Below are 17,112 nucleotides of genomic sequence, written 5' to 3'. Positions count from 1 at the left end.
ACTTCTGACCTCCAGAACTCTAAAATGGTTGCTACCTTAAGCCAGTCAATGTCTAATAATTTACAGCAATAGTAGGAAACGAATGTAGGAAGTTTATTTTCCAGTAGGAGAGAGATGACACAGCAACTTTGATGTAATTCAGAAAGTGACAAGTATCAAATAGAAACACAAAGAAATTGCTATGCAAGTGCTCATAAAATGAGTACTTCCTACTGGAGCAATTAGGGAAGCTTTCAGGAGGAGGGTGTTTTTTCAGAGCCCTGATGACAAGGTAGAATTTCAAAAGGGGGAGATCCAGGAAACAGTAGGAGCAAAGGCACAAAATTGAAAGATATAGAACCAAATAAGACGCCGACTAGGATGTGTGACAAAGCATTTTCTCAGGAACAAGGATCACTTTATTAAAATTTTATATGAGGGGATCTTCAAAAAGTTTATATAAAATCCATATTCTGAAAAAAAACTTCACAAATTCCAAAATTGTTTTGCATCAAAATAAACTCATACTGTAATTCTATTTTTCCATACATTTATTGAAGTTCTCTGTACATTCTAATCAGGATATAGTGGATCACTAAATTTATTTTTTAAAAATAAGTATAAAACAGTCAACATCAGGATCAGCAGATGGTGTAATGGTCATGTCTCTGGACTTCCATGTCATTGACCGTGGTTCTAGTCCTGGACTAGCTGAAAACCCACACCAGGCATGTGTGTGTGCATGGTCAAAATCCTGAGAGAATAGAGTAGAAGGGATTGCAGAGTGACCATGCCCCCTGGGGGGTGATTTCTAGCTTTCTGTCTCTCTTTGTCTCTCTGGTGAGCAGAAGCACCCTATATCAAAAATTCCTCTTAAAAAACAAAAACAATAACAAAAACAAAGAAAGAAAAACCAGTCAGCATATACATTAAACTATCTTGAGAGTTTAAGTATAGAAATGCAGGTTGCGACAAGAGTCCCCTCTTTACATAGAACATACTATAGCCCAGAATGAACCTGCCTTATTTTCAGACAGAAAGGATCAACTGGAATAAACAGAAAACACTAGGGCAAATCAGAATTAAAAAGAAATTCTTTCAAAATGCATCTATTAACATTTAGAAATTAGACATTGCCTTCAACCCTCACAAGCAAGTAAAATCAAACAGTGGAATCCAATGAAATGAGCCCAGCAGAGAGAAACTCTGAGGACCGACATTAATGGAGATGGAGAAGATATTGAAATTAAGTCTCTTTTTGGTGAGTTTTGCTTGTTTTGTTTGACTGAAGTCAGAGCACATGACTTGAGTAATTTTTTTAAAAGCTTATTTATGCATTTCTCCCATGAAAGAAGGAAAGACAGGAAGAGAGAGAGAGAGATAGAGAGACATCCGCAATGGCTTCTTCATATTGCCACCCACCTCTGCCTCTTCCAGTCCAGATCATGGGTATACACGCACTAAGCATGAATAGAGAGGCTAGGGACATGAACCTGGGATCTCTCCATGACGGGCCAGCATCAAAGAGTCTTATGCTACTGCTGTGCCACTAGCTCGTCCCTAATCTTGAGTAATTCTGAATGGCTCTAACTTAGTCAAGGTTTGATCATGAGACGGTTATCTTAATAAAACAATTTTTAAAGCCAGTCCACTTTGGGATTTGGAAATTGAAAGAATGGAATCGTCCAGGTTATTTGCATCACCCCAATTCACCACCCATCACTCTCTCCCCTGTACTTATGGAGACAATGTCTTCCCAAGGTGATACGTGCACTCAGTTGCCTTAGCAACACTTGCTTTTTTCTTTATCTTCTGGAGAAACTTCTTTCTTTTTGCACTGTTCGTATTCATGCCAGGAAAATTGAGAGGAACAGCTAGTTTCCACTGGCCTGCTTCTGTAAGAATGGTCTGGAGCTTCTGAAGAAGAGTCCAGATTTATCTCATATTCCTTTACGTCCTGGGATGAAGCTGCGTTGTCTGGGGACCAACATTCTTCACAAGAAGAACTGGGCACATTGCAAGCACTCTCATTTCTCTTGCTCCCTGTCTTTCTGTCCAAGTCCAGAAATGTAACCTCAGACTGGCTGCATTCAAAAGGAATCTTCTGAGTCATTCTCTCTTTCCTCAAACCTTTTTCATAAGGTGGTGAATAATTATTCTGGTTTTCATCATCTTCTACTGGAATACTTGGTACATTTTCCAAGAACAGAGGAGAAGGACACCTAAAAGACTTCAGTGATGTAGGAGGATCTTCAGCAAAATACAAGCTGGCTTGAGAACTTTCCAGAGTATTTAGGACCTAATTAATAAAGAAACAAACAAACATTGAGTTAAGCTTGAATAAGATTTCCTGTTGCCTTTTTATTTTCTACCCATTAAAAAACATTCTCTATTTTTTGTAAAATATATTTAATTATAGAATTTTAAATTAGAAGTAATCTTAAAGGTTAGCTAAATCTTCATTTTGAGTAGTAAATTAAGTGACTTGAAGTAAGGTATGAAAGAAATGGCACTGAATTAAATATCAAGAGACCTAACTTTAGCCCTAGGTTTGTCATCTGCTCACTTTATGACCTTGGGCTAATCTCTCTACATTATTTACTTGAACCATAAATATGTGGAGGACTGGAAAAGCATAGGGACTAGACCATCTAATCTGTTGTTCTCAAATACCACAACAACCTGGGGTGGGGAGTGCTTTGTTAAAAATACAGTCCCTGAGCTACAGACTATCATTCAAAAAAATAAGAGATGAAGGTCCAGGAATCTATATTTTCAGAGCTTCCAAGATAATTTGGATGTGCCACCAGATCTGAGAACTCTACACCTAATAAAACATTTATCTTTGTGCACACACACACACACACACACATAATTTAAAAAATACATATGAAAAGCTTTATAATTTTCAAAGTGCTTTCATGTATAGCATCTCATTTACTCTGTACAACAACATTCTTTATCTCAGTTTATAGACAATAAAGGTGAGGCTCGGAGAAAAGAATCATTATCACTAACCAGCAAGGAGTAGACATGTCATTTATTTATTTATTTAAAGATTTGTGCTATAGGTGTGCGTGCTCACTGGGGAGATAGAGACAGAGAGACAATGAGACTGAAAGCAAGAAATTACCCCCTGGGTGGGGGGTAGTGCTGGCTATGCTGCAATTCCTTCTCCATTCTCCTCTCGGCATCTTGGACACACATACATGCGCCCAAGTCACTGGGTCTAGGACTTGAACTGCAGTTGACTATGTGAGAGTCCAGCGACATAACCATTATGCTATCTGAATTCCTGGTTTCTAATTCCATGTTCCTCAACTACATATCTCATAGCTCTTTCCTGGGCTAGAACTCCATACAACTTCTCCTAGTGGTATAAGGTCTAGATACAGTTCCCCTGACTCCCAGATCCACACTCTACATTCTGATTATGCTGACTCCTGGTTGAAAACCCTTCCATGGCTCTATAGTAGACTCAGGATACAATCCAAATTCCCGAGTGGGATTCACATCCCTCTGTCACTGGGAAGTGTCTACAATTGGTTCCATTCCTCACTCTCCATACCATTTCCACGATGCTGAACTACCTCATCTCATACCAGGGACTCCAACATCTTAGAGTCTTTGCAGATGATGCTTCTCTCTGCCTAGAACACCCTTCTGTCCTTCCTGCTGCCTAACTGCAGCCTGGTCTCCAGATAACAGATAAGCTGTCACCTCCAGCAGGAGCGTCCTTGACGTCCACAGCGGGTATGCATTCTGACTTTGTGCTTGTGTATGGTCTGAGTGTCCATCTATCCTTATACTTGTCTGGTTGGGCCAAAATTCCACATTTACTGATCTGACTCCTCCTTTGAACTGTGAGCTTAAGGATAATTACTGTTATTTTGATCATTGTTGTACCCTCAGAACCCAATATGAAGTCTGGCACATACAGAGTAGACAGCAAATAAACATTTGTTTATTTTAAAAAATGAATCAGAAGATGATTAAATCTATGGAAAAATGAATACATTTAAAAATGGATAAGAAAAGTATATGCTGCCTTTCCATGGGTCAGATCTCTTAAAGAAGGCTGAATAAAATACTCTCTTCAAACTACTCAATGTCTTTTTTTAAAAAAAGAATTATTTTATTTGACTTTATTTACTTATTTCTTTATGTACTTACATTTGACCAGAGAGGGACAGAACGAGAGAGAGAGAGAGAGAGAGAGAGAGAGAGAGAAAGCAAGCCACGAGGTCCAGGACTCAAACCGTGGTCGGCCATGTGGGAGTCCAGCGCCCACACCACCTGCCGGCCAAAATCGTGCATGCTGAGAAAGAGACAGAGAGAGAGAGAGAGAGAGATGGACTTGATGCCGCAGTCCTCCAGCCTCCATAGGTTTTTGCCATAGGGTGGGCTCCAACATGCCCTCAATGTCTTTTTATTGAATTTTTTGTGGAGTTTTGGTTCTACCCAAAAATGACCTCTACCAGAGGCCTTCAACAGGATCTTGATATTGTGGTCTCTCCCCAGCTCAGCCAGCTGTGGATCATGGGCACATTTGAGGCCTGAATACTCAGGAATGTTTTCAGACTTGAACCAAGAACCTTCCTAGATGGGTAAGCCTTGTGGAGCACTGCATTCAACCACTGCCTTGCTGTCTCTTCCCTGATGTGACTTTTGACCTGAAAAAACTACTGTGTGGGAATTCCCTGTTGCAGACTGTACTTGTTTCATTGACAAAGAAAACTCTTATATGCACAACTTGTTTCTGTTGGCTCTGTTTTTTTTTTTTTTTTTTTTTTTTTTTTAATAAAAGCCAGCTTATTTTTCTTTTAATGTTTTTTTTAATTTTTTTTTTTAGAGGTTTTCGCTATAGGGCGTGTGCGCTCGCCAGACAGCCAGAGAGAGACATAGAGACAGAAAGCGAGAAATCACCCCCCCAGGGGGGATGGTCATGCCGCAATCCCTTCTCCTCCATTCTCCTCTTGGGATCTTGGGCACGCACGCACATGCGCCTGGCGTGAATTCTAAGCCACCAGGTCCGGGACGCGAACCGCGGTCGACTACGTGGGAATCCAGCGACACAGCCATTACACTAACTGCTGGTTCCCTGTTGGCTCAGTTTTAAATAAAACCATGTATATACTTACTTCCTCCATGGATGGTCTTAACTTTGCCCGTGTTGCAACACACTGTCCTGCCAAAGAAAATAACTTGGTAGAGAAATTCCGAGGACAGGGATGAACTTTCTTATCTAAAAATGATAGACATGAATCGAGGCCTCTCTTCTCCATCAATTCCATGAGGAGATCTCGCTAGGACAAGAAGGGAAATAACCTTATCATATAGAACTCATTTACAAAAATGACCAAGAGATAGATACCAAGATGAAGAGAATGCTTACCAGCTGAATGTGTTTTGGCTCATTTAATACCACTCTACAACCTGTCAGAACTTCCATTATTACCTACAAGAAATATATAAAAAGTCAGTTATCTGTGTTAAATACATACACCTAATTTATTATTGTAACTCTTAACCATGACAATTAATTTATCATTCTAATTTAATGACTACAATTTATTCCTTGCTTGATTACACAATACTAATGTATAACACAAATAATAAGAAATCAATAAAACTAATAACTAAACCTCCTAAAAAATTCTTAGGGGCCAGGATGTGGCATGGTGATTACGTCATTAGACTGCTACATGGCCGATTGCCATTGGAGTCTGGACCCAGTGGCTTGAAACTCATGCCAGGCGTGTGTGCATGTGTGTCCAAAATCCCAAAAGAAGAAGGAAGGAGGAGGGACTGTGACTTGGCCTTCTCGTTGTCTCTCTCCATCTCTGTTTGGTGAGCACACACACCCTATGACAAACACCTAAACAAAAATAAAATAAACAAATTCTTAGCATTAGAACATTCTTGGTGATAAACTCTCCTTTGTTAACTGGTCGTTGGTACTTACAATTCCAAAGCTATAGACGTCTGTTTTAACGGAAAGTTTCCCCTGTCTGATAAACTCTTCTGGCATGTACCACAGATGCGTGCTGCTGCTGGTCACATTTATGGTAGAATTTTGTTGTTCTTGGTAGGATCGGAAGTGCGCCATGGCAAAATCAGTTAGTTTGGGTTGAAACTGATCATCTAAAAGTATATTTGCACTGAAATTGTGATCAAGCACAAACGAGACAAAAAGTCATAAAGGGATTTTAATGAAAAACGACATGGTGAGCTAAATTTTATATCTGCTTAATTTAAAACATGGACAAAATAAAGCCAACCATAGATCTCCATGAGTAGAGAACTTTCTTTCCCCGTATTTCTTCAAGTATAAATTCAACTGTTGAACAAAACCTAAAACAAACACCTGACTTAGAAAAGTGGGCATTTCCAATTTGCAGGTACAGATATAGAGACTGTGGATAAAGCTGATGTTTTGTCAGTACGGGAAACTAAAGTTAAGTGAAGCATCTTTTCCTGTGCTCTTTTTTACACTTAATGAGTCCCCGAACTCGGTTTAATTGGCTAATAATCAAGCGGCCGCCATGTGCACAGCTGTACTGTAGAATGCCTGGCTTATCAGGACAGAGTCACTAACCTGGGATGATCTGGGGAATCTTCAGTGGTCTCTGCCTTAATGATAGCCCTACCCTGTTGTTCCATTTCATGGCTTTTTTTTTTTTTTTTAGTTATAGTTTTATTTAAAATATTTGCAGAAGCAAAGGCACAGTGGTTCTTATCAATTTAAGTTTTTGTTGTTGTTTTTAGTTTTTGCTAAAGGGCATGTGTGCTCATCAAAGAGAGACAGAAAGAGAGATGAGAGAGAGGAAAGGCAAGAAATCACACCCACCAAGGGTGGCCACTCTACAATCCTTTCTCCTTCGTTCTCCTCTCGGGATTTGGTCATGCACAAGCACATACACACTCAGAGTGATGTTTTTCAAAATGCTGGGTCCAGGACTCGAACTGCACAGCTGGCCATGTGGGATCCAGCACCTTAACCTCTAAGCCACCTGCTGGCCCCAATTTAAGTATCTTAATAATCACTTAACAACTTGGCTAAGAGTAAGCATCAGCATACTTTTACCTTCACAGGGCTGTCACAATAGAGATGGGAGAGGCCAAGACAAGAGGGAGACTGCATTCCACATGGCAACCCCTTAGGAGTGAGTCCAGCCCTCCCTGGCTCTGTGACTGCCAGCAGATTGCCTCCGCCTGTAAGCCTCAAAACCCTCTTTCCTCACAGGGAAATGGAAAGAACAATAGAACTTGCAGGATTGATATGGGAAGTACAAAGTATACAGCCTACTGCCCTGTCCATGGTAATGCTCAATAAATGGTAGCTAACGTTCACGTTAGTAATCTATCCCAAGAGAGTAGATGGATATAGAGAGCAGGTGGGTTGACCAAGAGAAAGTCGTTGATCTCTTGGTTTTGCTTAGGGCTCTTCAGAGATTGTTTGTCAACCTCTAAAGAGAAAGCATCTAATACTAGGTCTGCCCACAACACAATGCCAGATGGTGTACTCGCAGTATTATTAAAATCACTGCTATTAAAAATGATAACAGCTACTGGATAACAAGAAAGCCTTAATCTTGAACACATACTGAATCTTGCAAAGGCTCTGCTGTTCCTGTACAAGCAGGCCACAGGCAGGGCTGAGTTCCACAGTCTGCATTGCAAATACTCTTCAGAGGATTCACTGTCCTACTTTTATTTAGAGAATTGGGGGAAGGGGGTGAGGAAGAGTGAATGTCTGAATCAAAGGCCCAAATCATTCCAATTCACATTTTGTCTGGAAGTGAGTTGACAACAGAAAAACTGAAGGAACTCTTTCTTGATGGCTCTTTAAATTTCGCCCTCCTCTCTAGGTATTGGAAGACCTGTAAAATCCAAAGAGCCTGACATAAGCATCAGCCCTAGGTCCCTTACCTGTTGTGAGATCTTTGCCTTTATGGGGAGAAGGTCAGAGGCCTGATCCCCATGATTTGTATCAACAAGCATGGTCCTGACTTTCTCCTGCTTTGTTTTTGTTTTGTTTTGTTTTGTTTTCCTCATTAGAGAACCTAGCAGCTGCTAAAACTTGCCTGGGTCTCACACAGCCTCATCTATGTCATTCCTCATCCATTCTCTCATTTTCTCCTGGGAGAGCAGTGTTTGCTGTCTTGATGTAACTCTGAAGGTGAGGATAGAATAGTCTCTGATCCAACTACCCCTCCAACACTAGCTAAGAACAGACATTCAGTTCATAATCATTTCTTTCAGAGGTGTATACTCCACTTGAGCAGTTCAAATCTGAGGTTTCTGGAGGTGCCTTGACTGTGTCAGAGTGTGGAGGTGTTTAATATAGGGATTCACCAGGTGTGCCGAGGAGGTGAGGTGGGCAGAAAGGTTCACCAACTCTTGTTGCTAGGACCCAAGCTTCTGCCCCTCCAGCTTCTGCCTGACCCTGCTTCATTTCAGCATGGCGGAAGGTCAGAAAAGCTCTGCATGCCAGATTTACAGTGTCAAACACTTAGACCTTCTTTCTCTTCCACCTCAACTCTAAAGAAGGTATGAAATCACATTTATACTGCCGGAACCGAGAATGCAAAAGTCGAATTCGTGAAACACTTAAGAATCTCTGAATCTAAGCACAAAGTGAGGGGGATGTGGTGGGGAGAGCAACAGCAAAACCTCCAATCTAATCCATTTGTCTGACCCTCTGTGAAACTGGTAGGAAGCTTTTAGCAATTGGTGAGTCACACTCCTGTGAAAGTTAGGCAGAGGTACATTGGGTCACCACAAACACTAGCTACACCATAAACCCACAGAGGACTTCCGGTCAGTGAGAAACCATCAATAAGATGTGAAATTATTCTAAGGTACGGCATTTACACTTGAACAATGATAGCTGGTGAAAAGACAAGTTGTTTTCCAGCAGACTTTAGTGTATAACATAAATTCTGAGTCCAGTGATTTACTCTATTCTAAACAAAGGTTAATGGTAGCTGGGGAAGAAGGATGTTCCGTTTTTAAGAAAAGTGGAAATTGCAAAAGGCCCTTCAATGATTAATGTCTATCCTAATTCTTTCCCCTGCTTCAATCCTAAATTGAATGTTCAAACATAAAGTGCATTCAGCTATCATACAGGTCAACTGGATCATTCTCCTGCAGGGTGAAAATAGGCTCCCCAAATAAAGACAACATAAAATAGCTAAAATCATAACAATATATTGCAAAAGAGCAGTTTGTTGGCCATTGAGGTCACCAAAGAGATAAACAAAAACATGTTTGGTCCACACCAAACTATCCACACTTTTAAGTTGATGTTTTTACAACTGTTATTCCTACTCTTTACCATAAGGCTATTTGCTATAACACAGCAGCCATCAACCCTCTAGATAATTCTAGCAGAAGGACTCTGGGTGTACACTGAGGAAGTGGGGAGAATCCTACACAGGTGGTGAGTTCTCATCCTGACTCTGGGGATCTTACTGCATCTCTCTATTAGTTAAAATATGTAAGACAATTCTTTCAGGGACCTGAGCCCCCAGACAGATGCTGCTTTATAGTGAGAATGGCTGTCTTTACTCACTAATTTGTCTCCCAATTTAGTTGAAGCCCTCGGGCCTTAAATATGAAGCAAGACAAAACACCTGATTATAATGCGGGATTTGAATTGACGTGCAAGTACCATATGTAACATGTAAGGACATAACTGGCTTTTTAAGAATATATCCTTTTAAATGGGGTTACTGGTGCCCAGAAGCCCAGCCCTGAGTGCCTGGCAACCCTCAGGAAAAGTCAGGACTCCAGTGATAACGAGAAGCCACATGGCACTGTTCTGTGACAATATAAGGCAACAGGACACATGTACTGTCCATGTCATAGCTGTTGCAACACGTAGACACCCTCTACTCACTAGATGGGACAAGACCCATGTCCCCAAGCACCTATGGGTTGCCAGAAGAGTCGCACACACACTCCCTCCTGCACTGGAGTCTCATTGCACCTGCCTGGAATGACACAGAACAAAAGCCTTTCCTGGTCCGATTAAATTACGGAGCTTTCTTTCTGCCCTTTGAACATCTGCAGGATTTGCAGATAGTGCAGAAACTTGGTTTTGCTTTATTGGTGCCTTGTAAGTCTAGGCTCACTGTATAAAGGACAGTCAGTAAGGGGTGTTCCTCCTTTAAATGTGAACCTTTAACTCTAACAGAACTAGTGCAACCTGTCTAGGCCTCAGTTTTCATGTTGGTGAAAAGATCTGATAATGCTTACCTCACTGGATTCTTATAAGGATATAAATAAGAAAATGTAAGTAGAGCTCCTGACAGAGCCTCAAAATGTTTAAAGAATTAAACATTTAAAGGACGTAGTCTAGCCATTATTCATCCTACACCCGTTCTCTTACCTTAGAACCACAAGGGGGCTCAGCTGAGTATCTCTAGAAATTTAAGGGTGCCAATTTAAGTAACAAAGGTACTGGGGACTTCAGGCTCACCAGATCTAAAGATCCTTGGGTTAATTAGTTTCAAGAGAGCATGAGTTTCTGGAACCAAAATAGCTCCAGAGACATTCTGGACAACTGAACTAAAGTAGTATTTCTAGATATTAGAAGGCAGTGGAGGAGAAAACTGTTTGACATGTGTTGTGCATGCATGTACACACCTGTGCATATAAGTAAATAAATGTTAGATGCAGTAGTGACAAAAAATTAGGAGGGTAATGTGGGTATGCTCCACACGCTGAACTCTCTTCGCCCCATTTTGTCCCTGTTTTACTTGCAGGCTGCAGCTGGGACGCCAAAGCATCTGTGACCATTACTTTTACCTCACAGAATTTGCCCAAAGCTGGGGCGCTCCAGACATATGTGCAACCCTTCCATCTCAGCATCATGATTAGAGGCACTAAACCCTAAACAGACTCTGCTGTTTCTGTTCATGATCCTCAAACACTGTATATAGAAACCAGACCCCCGTCTTGGAGGCAGAAAGTCTGCACTGATCTTTGATGGGTTTATGGATGTTTCCTTAACATATATAACCTCAGCTCGTGCTCCCCGATGGCACGGATCGCTACCCAGCGGCTGTCATTGGTACGTCCCACCCTACTCTGCTCTGTGTATAAATAAACTCATGTTTGCCCCTGCTGGACCTCCAAGTACACTCTTTAGAATCAGTGAACATGGGTAAGCCCTTACAGATCTGGGGCTTCTGCCTTACAAGGATATTTTAATTTATGTAATATTAATTATTTGGGGATCTCTTAGAAAAAATTAAGGTATTTGGATATTTCAGAAGTGAGGGCTTATTTGGGTGAAAGTAGGAAAGGAGAACCCCCCAAAAATAATTTTTTATGTCTCAACTATTTCTGGAAACTAAAAATAGCTTTTTAAGGAGAAAGAAGGGAAATAGACTGATTAATCAAACCAACAGAATTTGCATCCTTGGAAATACTGTTGAAATGTGGGCTTTCCTTTCTCTTGTGGGTGTTCCTTTGCCGTGTCCTACTTAGTTTCTTCCTTAGAAAGTTATTTACTCTCTCACAGGCTCTCACATCCCTATTAAACACTGAACAGGGGGACCAGATTATGTCGCTGGACTCTCATGTAGTTGAACGTGGTTTGAGTCCTGGACCCGGTGGTTTCAAACTCATGCTGAGAGCATGTGTGTGGACACTCAAAATCCCAAGAGGAGAAGGGATTGCAGCATGGCCATCCCCCTGGGGGGTAATTTCTCACTTTCTGTAGCAAAAATCTCTCTTAAACAACAACAAAACAACAGCAACGACAACAACAAAAAGCACTTAGCAGATCCCAACCTTCCTGGTCTGTGGCTCAGCAGCCTGATGGAGACACTAGGTTTGCGAGTAAAGGCAGTGAGGCATTGGGTCATCAGGCAAGGAGATCATGGCAGCTGGAAGGGGACAATGCGTGACTCTACTCCCTCTTCACTGTCTTTCTAGTCCCTTGCAAAAGAAATTTTCGATATGCATGTGCTCACTCCTACCCCACATCTCTGATAAGCTTCCGTTTTTAAAAATTAATTTTTGGGACCAGCAGTTAGCGTAATGGCTATGTTGCTGGACTTCCATGTAGTAGACCATGGTTCGCGTCTTGGACCCGGTGGCTTAAACTCACGCCGGGCGCATGTGCATGCGTGCCCAAGATCACGAGAGGAGAATGGAGGAGAAGGGATTGTGGCGTGGCCATCCTCCCGGGGGGTGATTTCTTGCTTTCTGTCTCTCTGTCTCTCTCTCTCCATCTGTCTGGTGAGCGCACATGCTCTATAGCAAAAACCTCTCAAAAAAATTAATTTTTAAGCAAATGGTTTCTTCATTTTTTTTGTTTGTTTGTTTCCTAAAGCACCTCCCTTGTACGAAAGATTGTTTCACTTGGCAAGAGACAAATGGCAATACCAATTAAATAACATGATTTTATAGGAAACATTAGAAATATTCGCCAAGATTATCTTCTTGCTTTGGAAAAATTAGCAAGAATGAATGTCTGGGATGAAAAACGCTGAGGATAAAATCCATTTCAATTTAAAAGTGTTCATAAATGTGAAAACAATTAAGTTCTCTAAGAGATGGGATAGGAATAACAGAGGGGTTTACTACTTTCAGATGGTTTATGTGATCCTGTAATTCAAAAACATCTTTGTTTCCCAAATAAGAATGTGAGGGTCTTTTGCCAAGAATACAGACTGTAACTCTTTAAGATTCTTTTTTAAAAATCCTTTCCTCCTCAAATTCCACCATCTGGAAGTGAAGTTTGTTTTTATAACATTCTCTTTGAAGAGTTCAAATTACTAAGGCATTTTTGGACTCAATAAAACCACCAGACTTCTTGGAAATACCTTTGAAATGTGGGCTTTGCTTTCTCCTGTGGGTGTTCCTTAGCCATGTCCTCGATAGTTTCTTCCTTAGAAAGTCATTTACTCTCACTGCTTAAACAAGTGAAGATTGAAAATGTAGGTCTCTAGGCCTACCCCTCCCTCAAAGTCTGCTGTCTACTGCTATGTTCACTCAGAGTCCAATGTCAGCTTTCCAAATTTGTACATACTAAATATGCTTTCTTCTCCTTCCCAATCGCCTTGTGTTTGTTGATGAAGCTGGCATGCTCCCAGCAATCCCAGACCTTTAACTCCCTAATACAAGAGCATGATTCCTGGACTGGCCCAAACACGGGATCACAACTCCTGTTCCCCACCTACAGTCAATTTATCGGAGGCAAATTACTAACGTCTGCAAGCCTCAGCTTTCTCCTCTGTCAAACTGAGATAACAATAATATCCAAACTCAAGGTTTGGAGGCTGATGAATAACAAGTTGTTCTGTGGGTGTGTATGTCAAGTCTAAAGTCCCTAGACTTTCACTGAGCTCCTGAATTCTTCTGCAGCCTACCAGCTACCCATAATGTATGCGTACTCACCAGTGTAGTCATTATAAACTGTGCTTATTGCTGTCAGGAGGGGTTTCTTTATGCTGTTCCTCTCATCTTCAAAGTACTCCCCCTTCTTTTATTGTTATCCAAATCCTCTCTGCAGCCTAACATTCGCTTCCTCCATGATGTTCTTCCTAGACTACCCTGCATTCCAGTGTTGCTCCTTTCTCTGAGTTCCTACTGTACAGCATGATGATCCTGGCACTTAGAGACCATCCAATGTTGTTCACATAAGAGCAATGTCCAGTCCATAGAAGACACTAAGGAAATATTTGTTGATATAGTCAATTGTTAAGAGGATTTGAAACCACATGTAGTCTTAGGCTATGTAGCATAGGAATGGCAAATATTTGGGCCAAATGTTGCCAAAATATCCTCCCATATGCTTGGCAGACATTGCAAATAGAGTTTAGAAAGTACCCACCCTAGATTCTCTGTCAACACTACACTTGGGAAGTCATTACCAATCAATCACAGATGGGATGTTACATGACACTGATTTGTCATCACTGCTTCAGTACAATGTCTTCTTTTTCAGATGGGGTAAATGAAACCCACATGTTGACATGACTTGCTCTATGCAAAAATAGCTTAATGGCAGAGCCAGGACTAACACCCAGCCCTCCTATTTCTCTGTTCTGTGCTCTGTTGACATACTGTTGTTAACTGAAAGAAACGTATTTTATTCAGCTCTTTGTGCAAGATGAAGACACTGTTGATTGCACGAAGAAACACAATGAACTTTTACCTCTTTTTTATTCTTTACTTGTATATTCATTCCCTTGGCAAAATGAACTAGTGGGTAGAACATGGGATTTTAGCTTTATATTTAAAAAAAGTTCTGGGGCTAACTAGTGGTGCTGCAGTAAAATGTTGACCTATATGAGAAGGTCCCTAGCTCATGTTCAGGACTGGCTGAGGCTGTGAGTGGATGGTGGCATCAAGATCCTGTTGGAAGTGGTGTTTCTCTGTCTCCCTCTCCTTCATAATAGAAATAAATTAATATAATAAATTAATAAATTAATAATATGTATTATTAATAAATTAATAAATTTTATATATATATTAAAGTACTGAAATTAGAGCTGCACTCAAATGGTGAGGAGTCCTTCATGATGACAAAGTGCTTAGGGAGATAGAAGAGGCAAGTGCCACATTAGGTGAAAATAAGTATAGCTCATTGCCATGTCCTGGGCTGTGCTTTTCATATATTATTTAACATAACCCTCATAGCCCTGGGAGGTGGTTACAACCATATTATACCCAGTTCCAGGTGAGGAAGAAAGCTGAGCCTCAGGAATTAAGTGACTCATTCAAACTCACAATGCTATAAAGTACCAAGCAGGCATCTGTCCTGTATCTGTGTGACCTCATAGGGCACACTTTTCACCAGTGCAAGAGACAAGGACAATAACGAGATCCCTGGGGAGGTTGTTGGAAAAAGGGAAAGACAGAGAAAAGACTAGGGAGAGGGTGTTTCTGGATAAACAGGTATTTCAGGACTTGGTCCAAGGCCTGCAAGGTAGATCAGTCACTGGAGGTGCCGTGCTCACATGACTGAACTCATCCTAATTCAGAAGCTGATCAGGATCAAGTCTGGTTGGGATTTAAGCAGTCACATCATTCTTTGGTCATGATCCCTCAATTTGCAAGTAAAGAGTGCAGTACCAAAATAGGCAGGTATGATGTCAAAGAATTTGAAAGCAAGAAGTTGACCTGTGATCATCTTGGCTGGTTCTGAATGTACAAGTGAGAAAACTGGCCAGAGAGTGTGAGGCAGGACCAGGGCTAGAACTCAGATTCCCCGTTCTTCCCACATCATCATCCTTCCTCATCCCCAGTGACATAGCAGACCCATTTCATTTTGCTTAGACAAGAGGTGCTGTTCACACTTGGGGTACCACATTGCTGAATAATGACCTTGCATCGTCATTTTTCAAACTATTTTTAAAAACATAAAGGTGTAAATGATCCAGCTTCTTTATAATTTATCAGAGAGTGATTGAAATGATAACTTGAGACTCTCTTTTGGAACTTGTGATTGTTTGGTTTCAGATAGAAGTGTGATGGCGAGTTATTTTTTCCTATTAATTTTATTTTTAGTATAAAAGTAGAACATACTTTTAAAATATGTTTTTAAAGTGGAAGTAAAAATAAGTCATTAAAACAATAAGCCATGGTCTTTCTATCTAAATAAAGCCTGTTGATGTTTCACTTTTAATCTTTTTTAAATGCCTCCATTTGTAGTTCTAGAAAGTTATATTGTATGTGTGTGTGTGTGTGTGTGTGTGTGTGTGTGTGTGTATGTGTGTGTATTACTTCAATTTGGACTTTTCTTTTCAATCTCACTTTATACACATTGTTTCATGTTATTTCACACTATTAAAAACATTAATAATGTTAAATGGTTTAGGCTAGTCTACTGTGATTTATCAGTTTGAATCCCAAAGAAGAAAAAAAAAAAGGTAACAATATCTTCCATTTTTCACCCTTCCAACAAAAACAACCGTAACTTACTCATGGAAAAGTTCACTATTTAACAGAGACTCTGACATGTTCTTTTTTGAGTCAATTATCAGAGCTGAACAATAAAGCAGCATCTCTCCTAGAAGTATCTTTCACTACAAAGATTTAGAAGACTAATTTGTCAAGGCAGAAGAGACAGGGATTTCAGGTCTTCCTAAAAGCACTGAGCTGTACATTCAAGCACCAAGAATGGGGGAGATCCAGGTTTAAAGCAACATAAAGAATTTTTCTAGGAGTGATTTTGGAGGGTAATCTGTGTCAGCTAATTCACATTTAGCCAATAGTGTCGGGGAACGAAGTCGTTACAATCTGACAGACGTTCAGTGGCCTGAATGAACTGAGTTGGTCTCATTATAGCTTCGGAGCGCGGGTGTGCACATCACCAAGTTGGAGGGGGGAAATCCACTGGACAGTTGGCACTAATTAACATCTTTGCTGGCAGGCTCTGCAGAAAGGCCTAGAGTTTAGTGGTTGTAAAAGGGACCGATTTGCTCTGGAACAGGCAGGTGACACACTGATGAGCCTGTGTGAAACCATAACTCTCAAACTAATACCCATCATCTGGGAACTCCTCACCCTGACACATGCCCGGATGGGCAGTCTATGGGTGGGTTATATTTAACTCTTCAAACTCTTTGGAAAATCCAAAAAGGGAACAATTAGCAACTCAACAGTACAATATGTTGCTAGCTGCATTTCCAGTTCAAGCTCTGCCTCTTTCATAACATATCCGAGTCTATACTCAGATCTCTTTCTGTACTCTTTATCTTTACAGTACATTGGGCATTCCATCCAGAAGTGTAATTTCAATTATGTTACAGTCAGGCACTTCCAGAAAAGTACCTGAAATATTGCTCTAGAAGAACTAGCCTCCTTTTAGATTCTAAGATCACCCAAGAGATTCCAAAACCTTTTTGTTCCTGTCTATACCCACAATAAGCCTTAGAGTCCCTCACTAGAGTCTAGCTTATCAGACCTAGTTGTCAGCCTAGTTAGCATTTGAGGCTCTCCTAAAACCCAGCCTAGCACACTCCTTATTCTTCTCCAGTCTCACCTTATCTGCCAACCCATCCTTTCCTGCCCAAACAACCAATTTTTTGCTTTTGTTATACACAGAGCAATTCTTTGCTCTGTTCCCTTTAACAAATGTTCACTTCCATCAGAAACTGATGAACTCAC

General features: G+C 40.7%; 1 protein-coding gene across 2 annotated transcripts in view; it reads right to left on the bottom strand.

The window, feature by feature from the left end:
* Positions 1 to 1,061: 1,061 nt before the first annotated feature.
* Positions 1,062 to 17,112, bottom strand: part of IRAK3 (interleukin 1 receptor associated kinase 3) — a 49,152-nt gene continuing 33,101 nt past the window's right edge. For both annotated transcript variants that reach the window (XM_014587373.2, XM_006147277.3), the window contains 4 exons: positions 5,945 to 6,140; positions 5,375 to 5,437; positions 5,121 to 5,285; positions 1,062 to 2,278 (listed from right to left, as the gene is read on the bottom strand). In XM_014587373.2, coding sequence (XP_014442859.1) covers positions 1,763 to 2,278; positions 5,121 to 5,285; positions 5,375 to 5,437; positions 5,945 to 6,140 — 940 coding nt within the window. In that variant the 3' untranslated portion in view covers positions 1,062 to 1,762. The remainder of the gene's footprint in view (positions 2,279 to 5,120; positions 5,286 to 5,374; positions 5,438 to 5,944; positions 6,141 to 17,112) is intronic.

Source organism: Tupaia chinensis, unplaced genomic scaffold, assembly GCF_000334495.1.
Source record: "Tupaia chinensis unplaced genomic scaffold, TupChi_1.0 Scaffold000208_1, whole genome shotgun sequence".
Taxonomy (NCBI): domain Eukaryota; kingdom Metazoa; phylum Chordata; class Mammalia; order Scandentia; family Tupaiidae; genus Tupaia; species Tupaia belangeri.
Note: the sequence above shows the minus strand (reverse complement) of the source record. Positions and strands in the feature narration are given on the sequence as shown.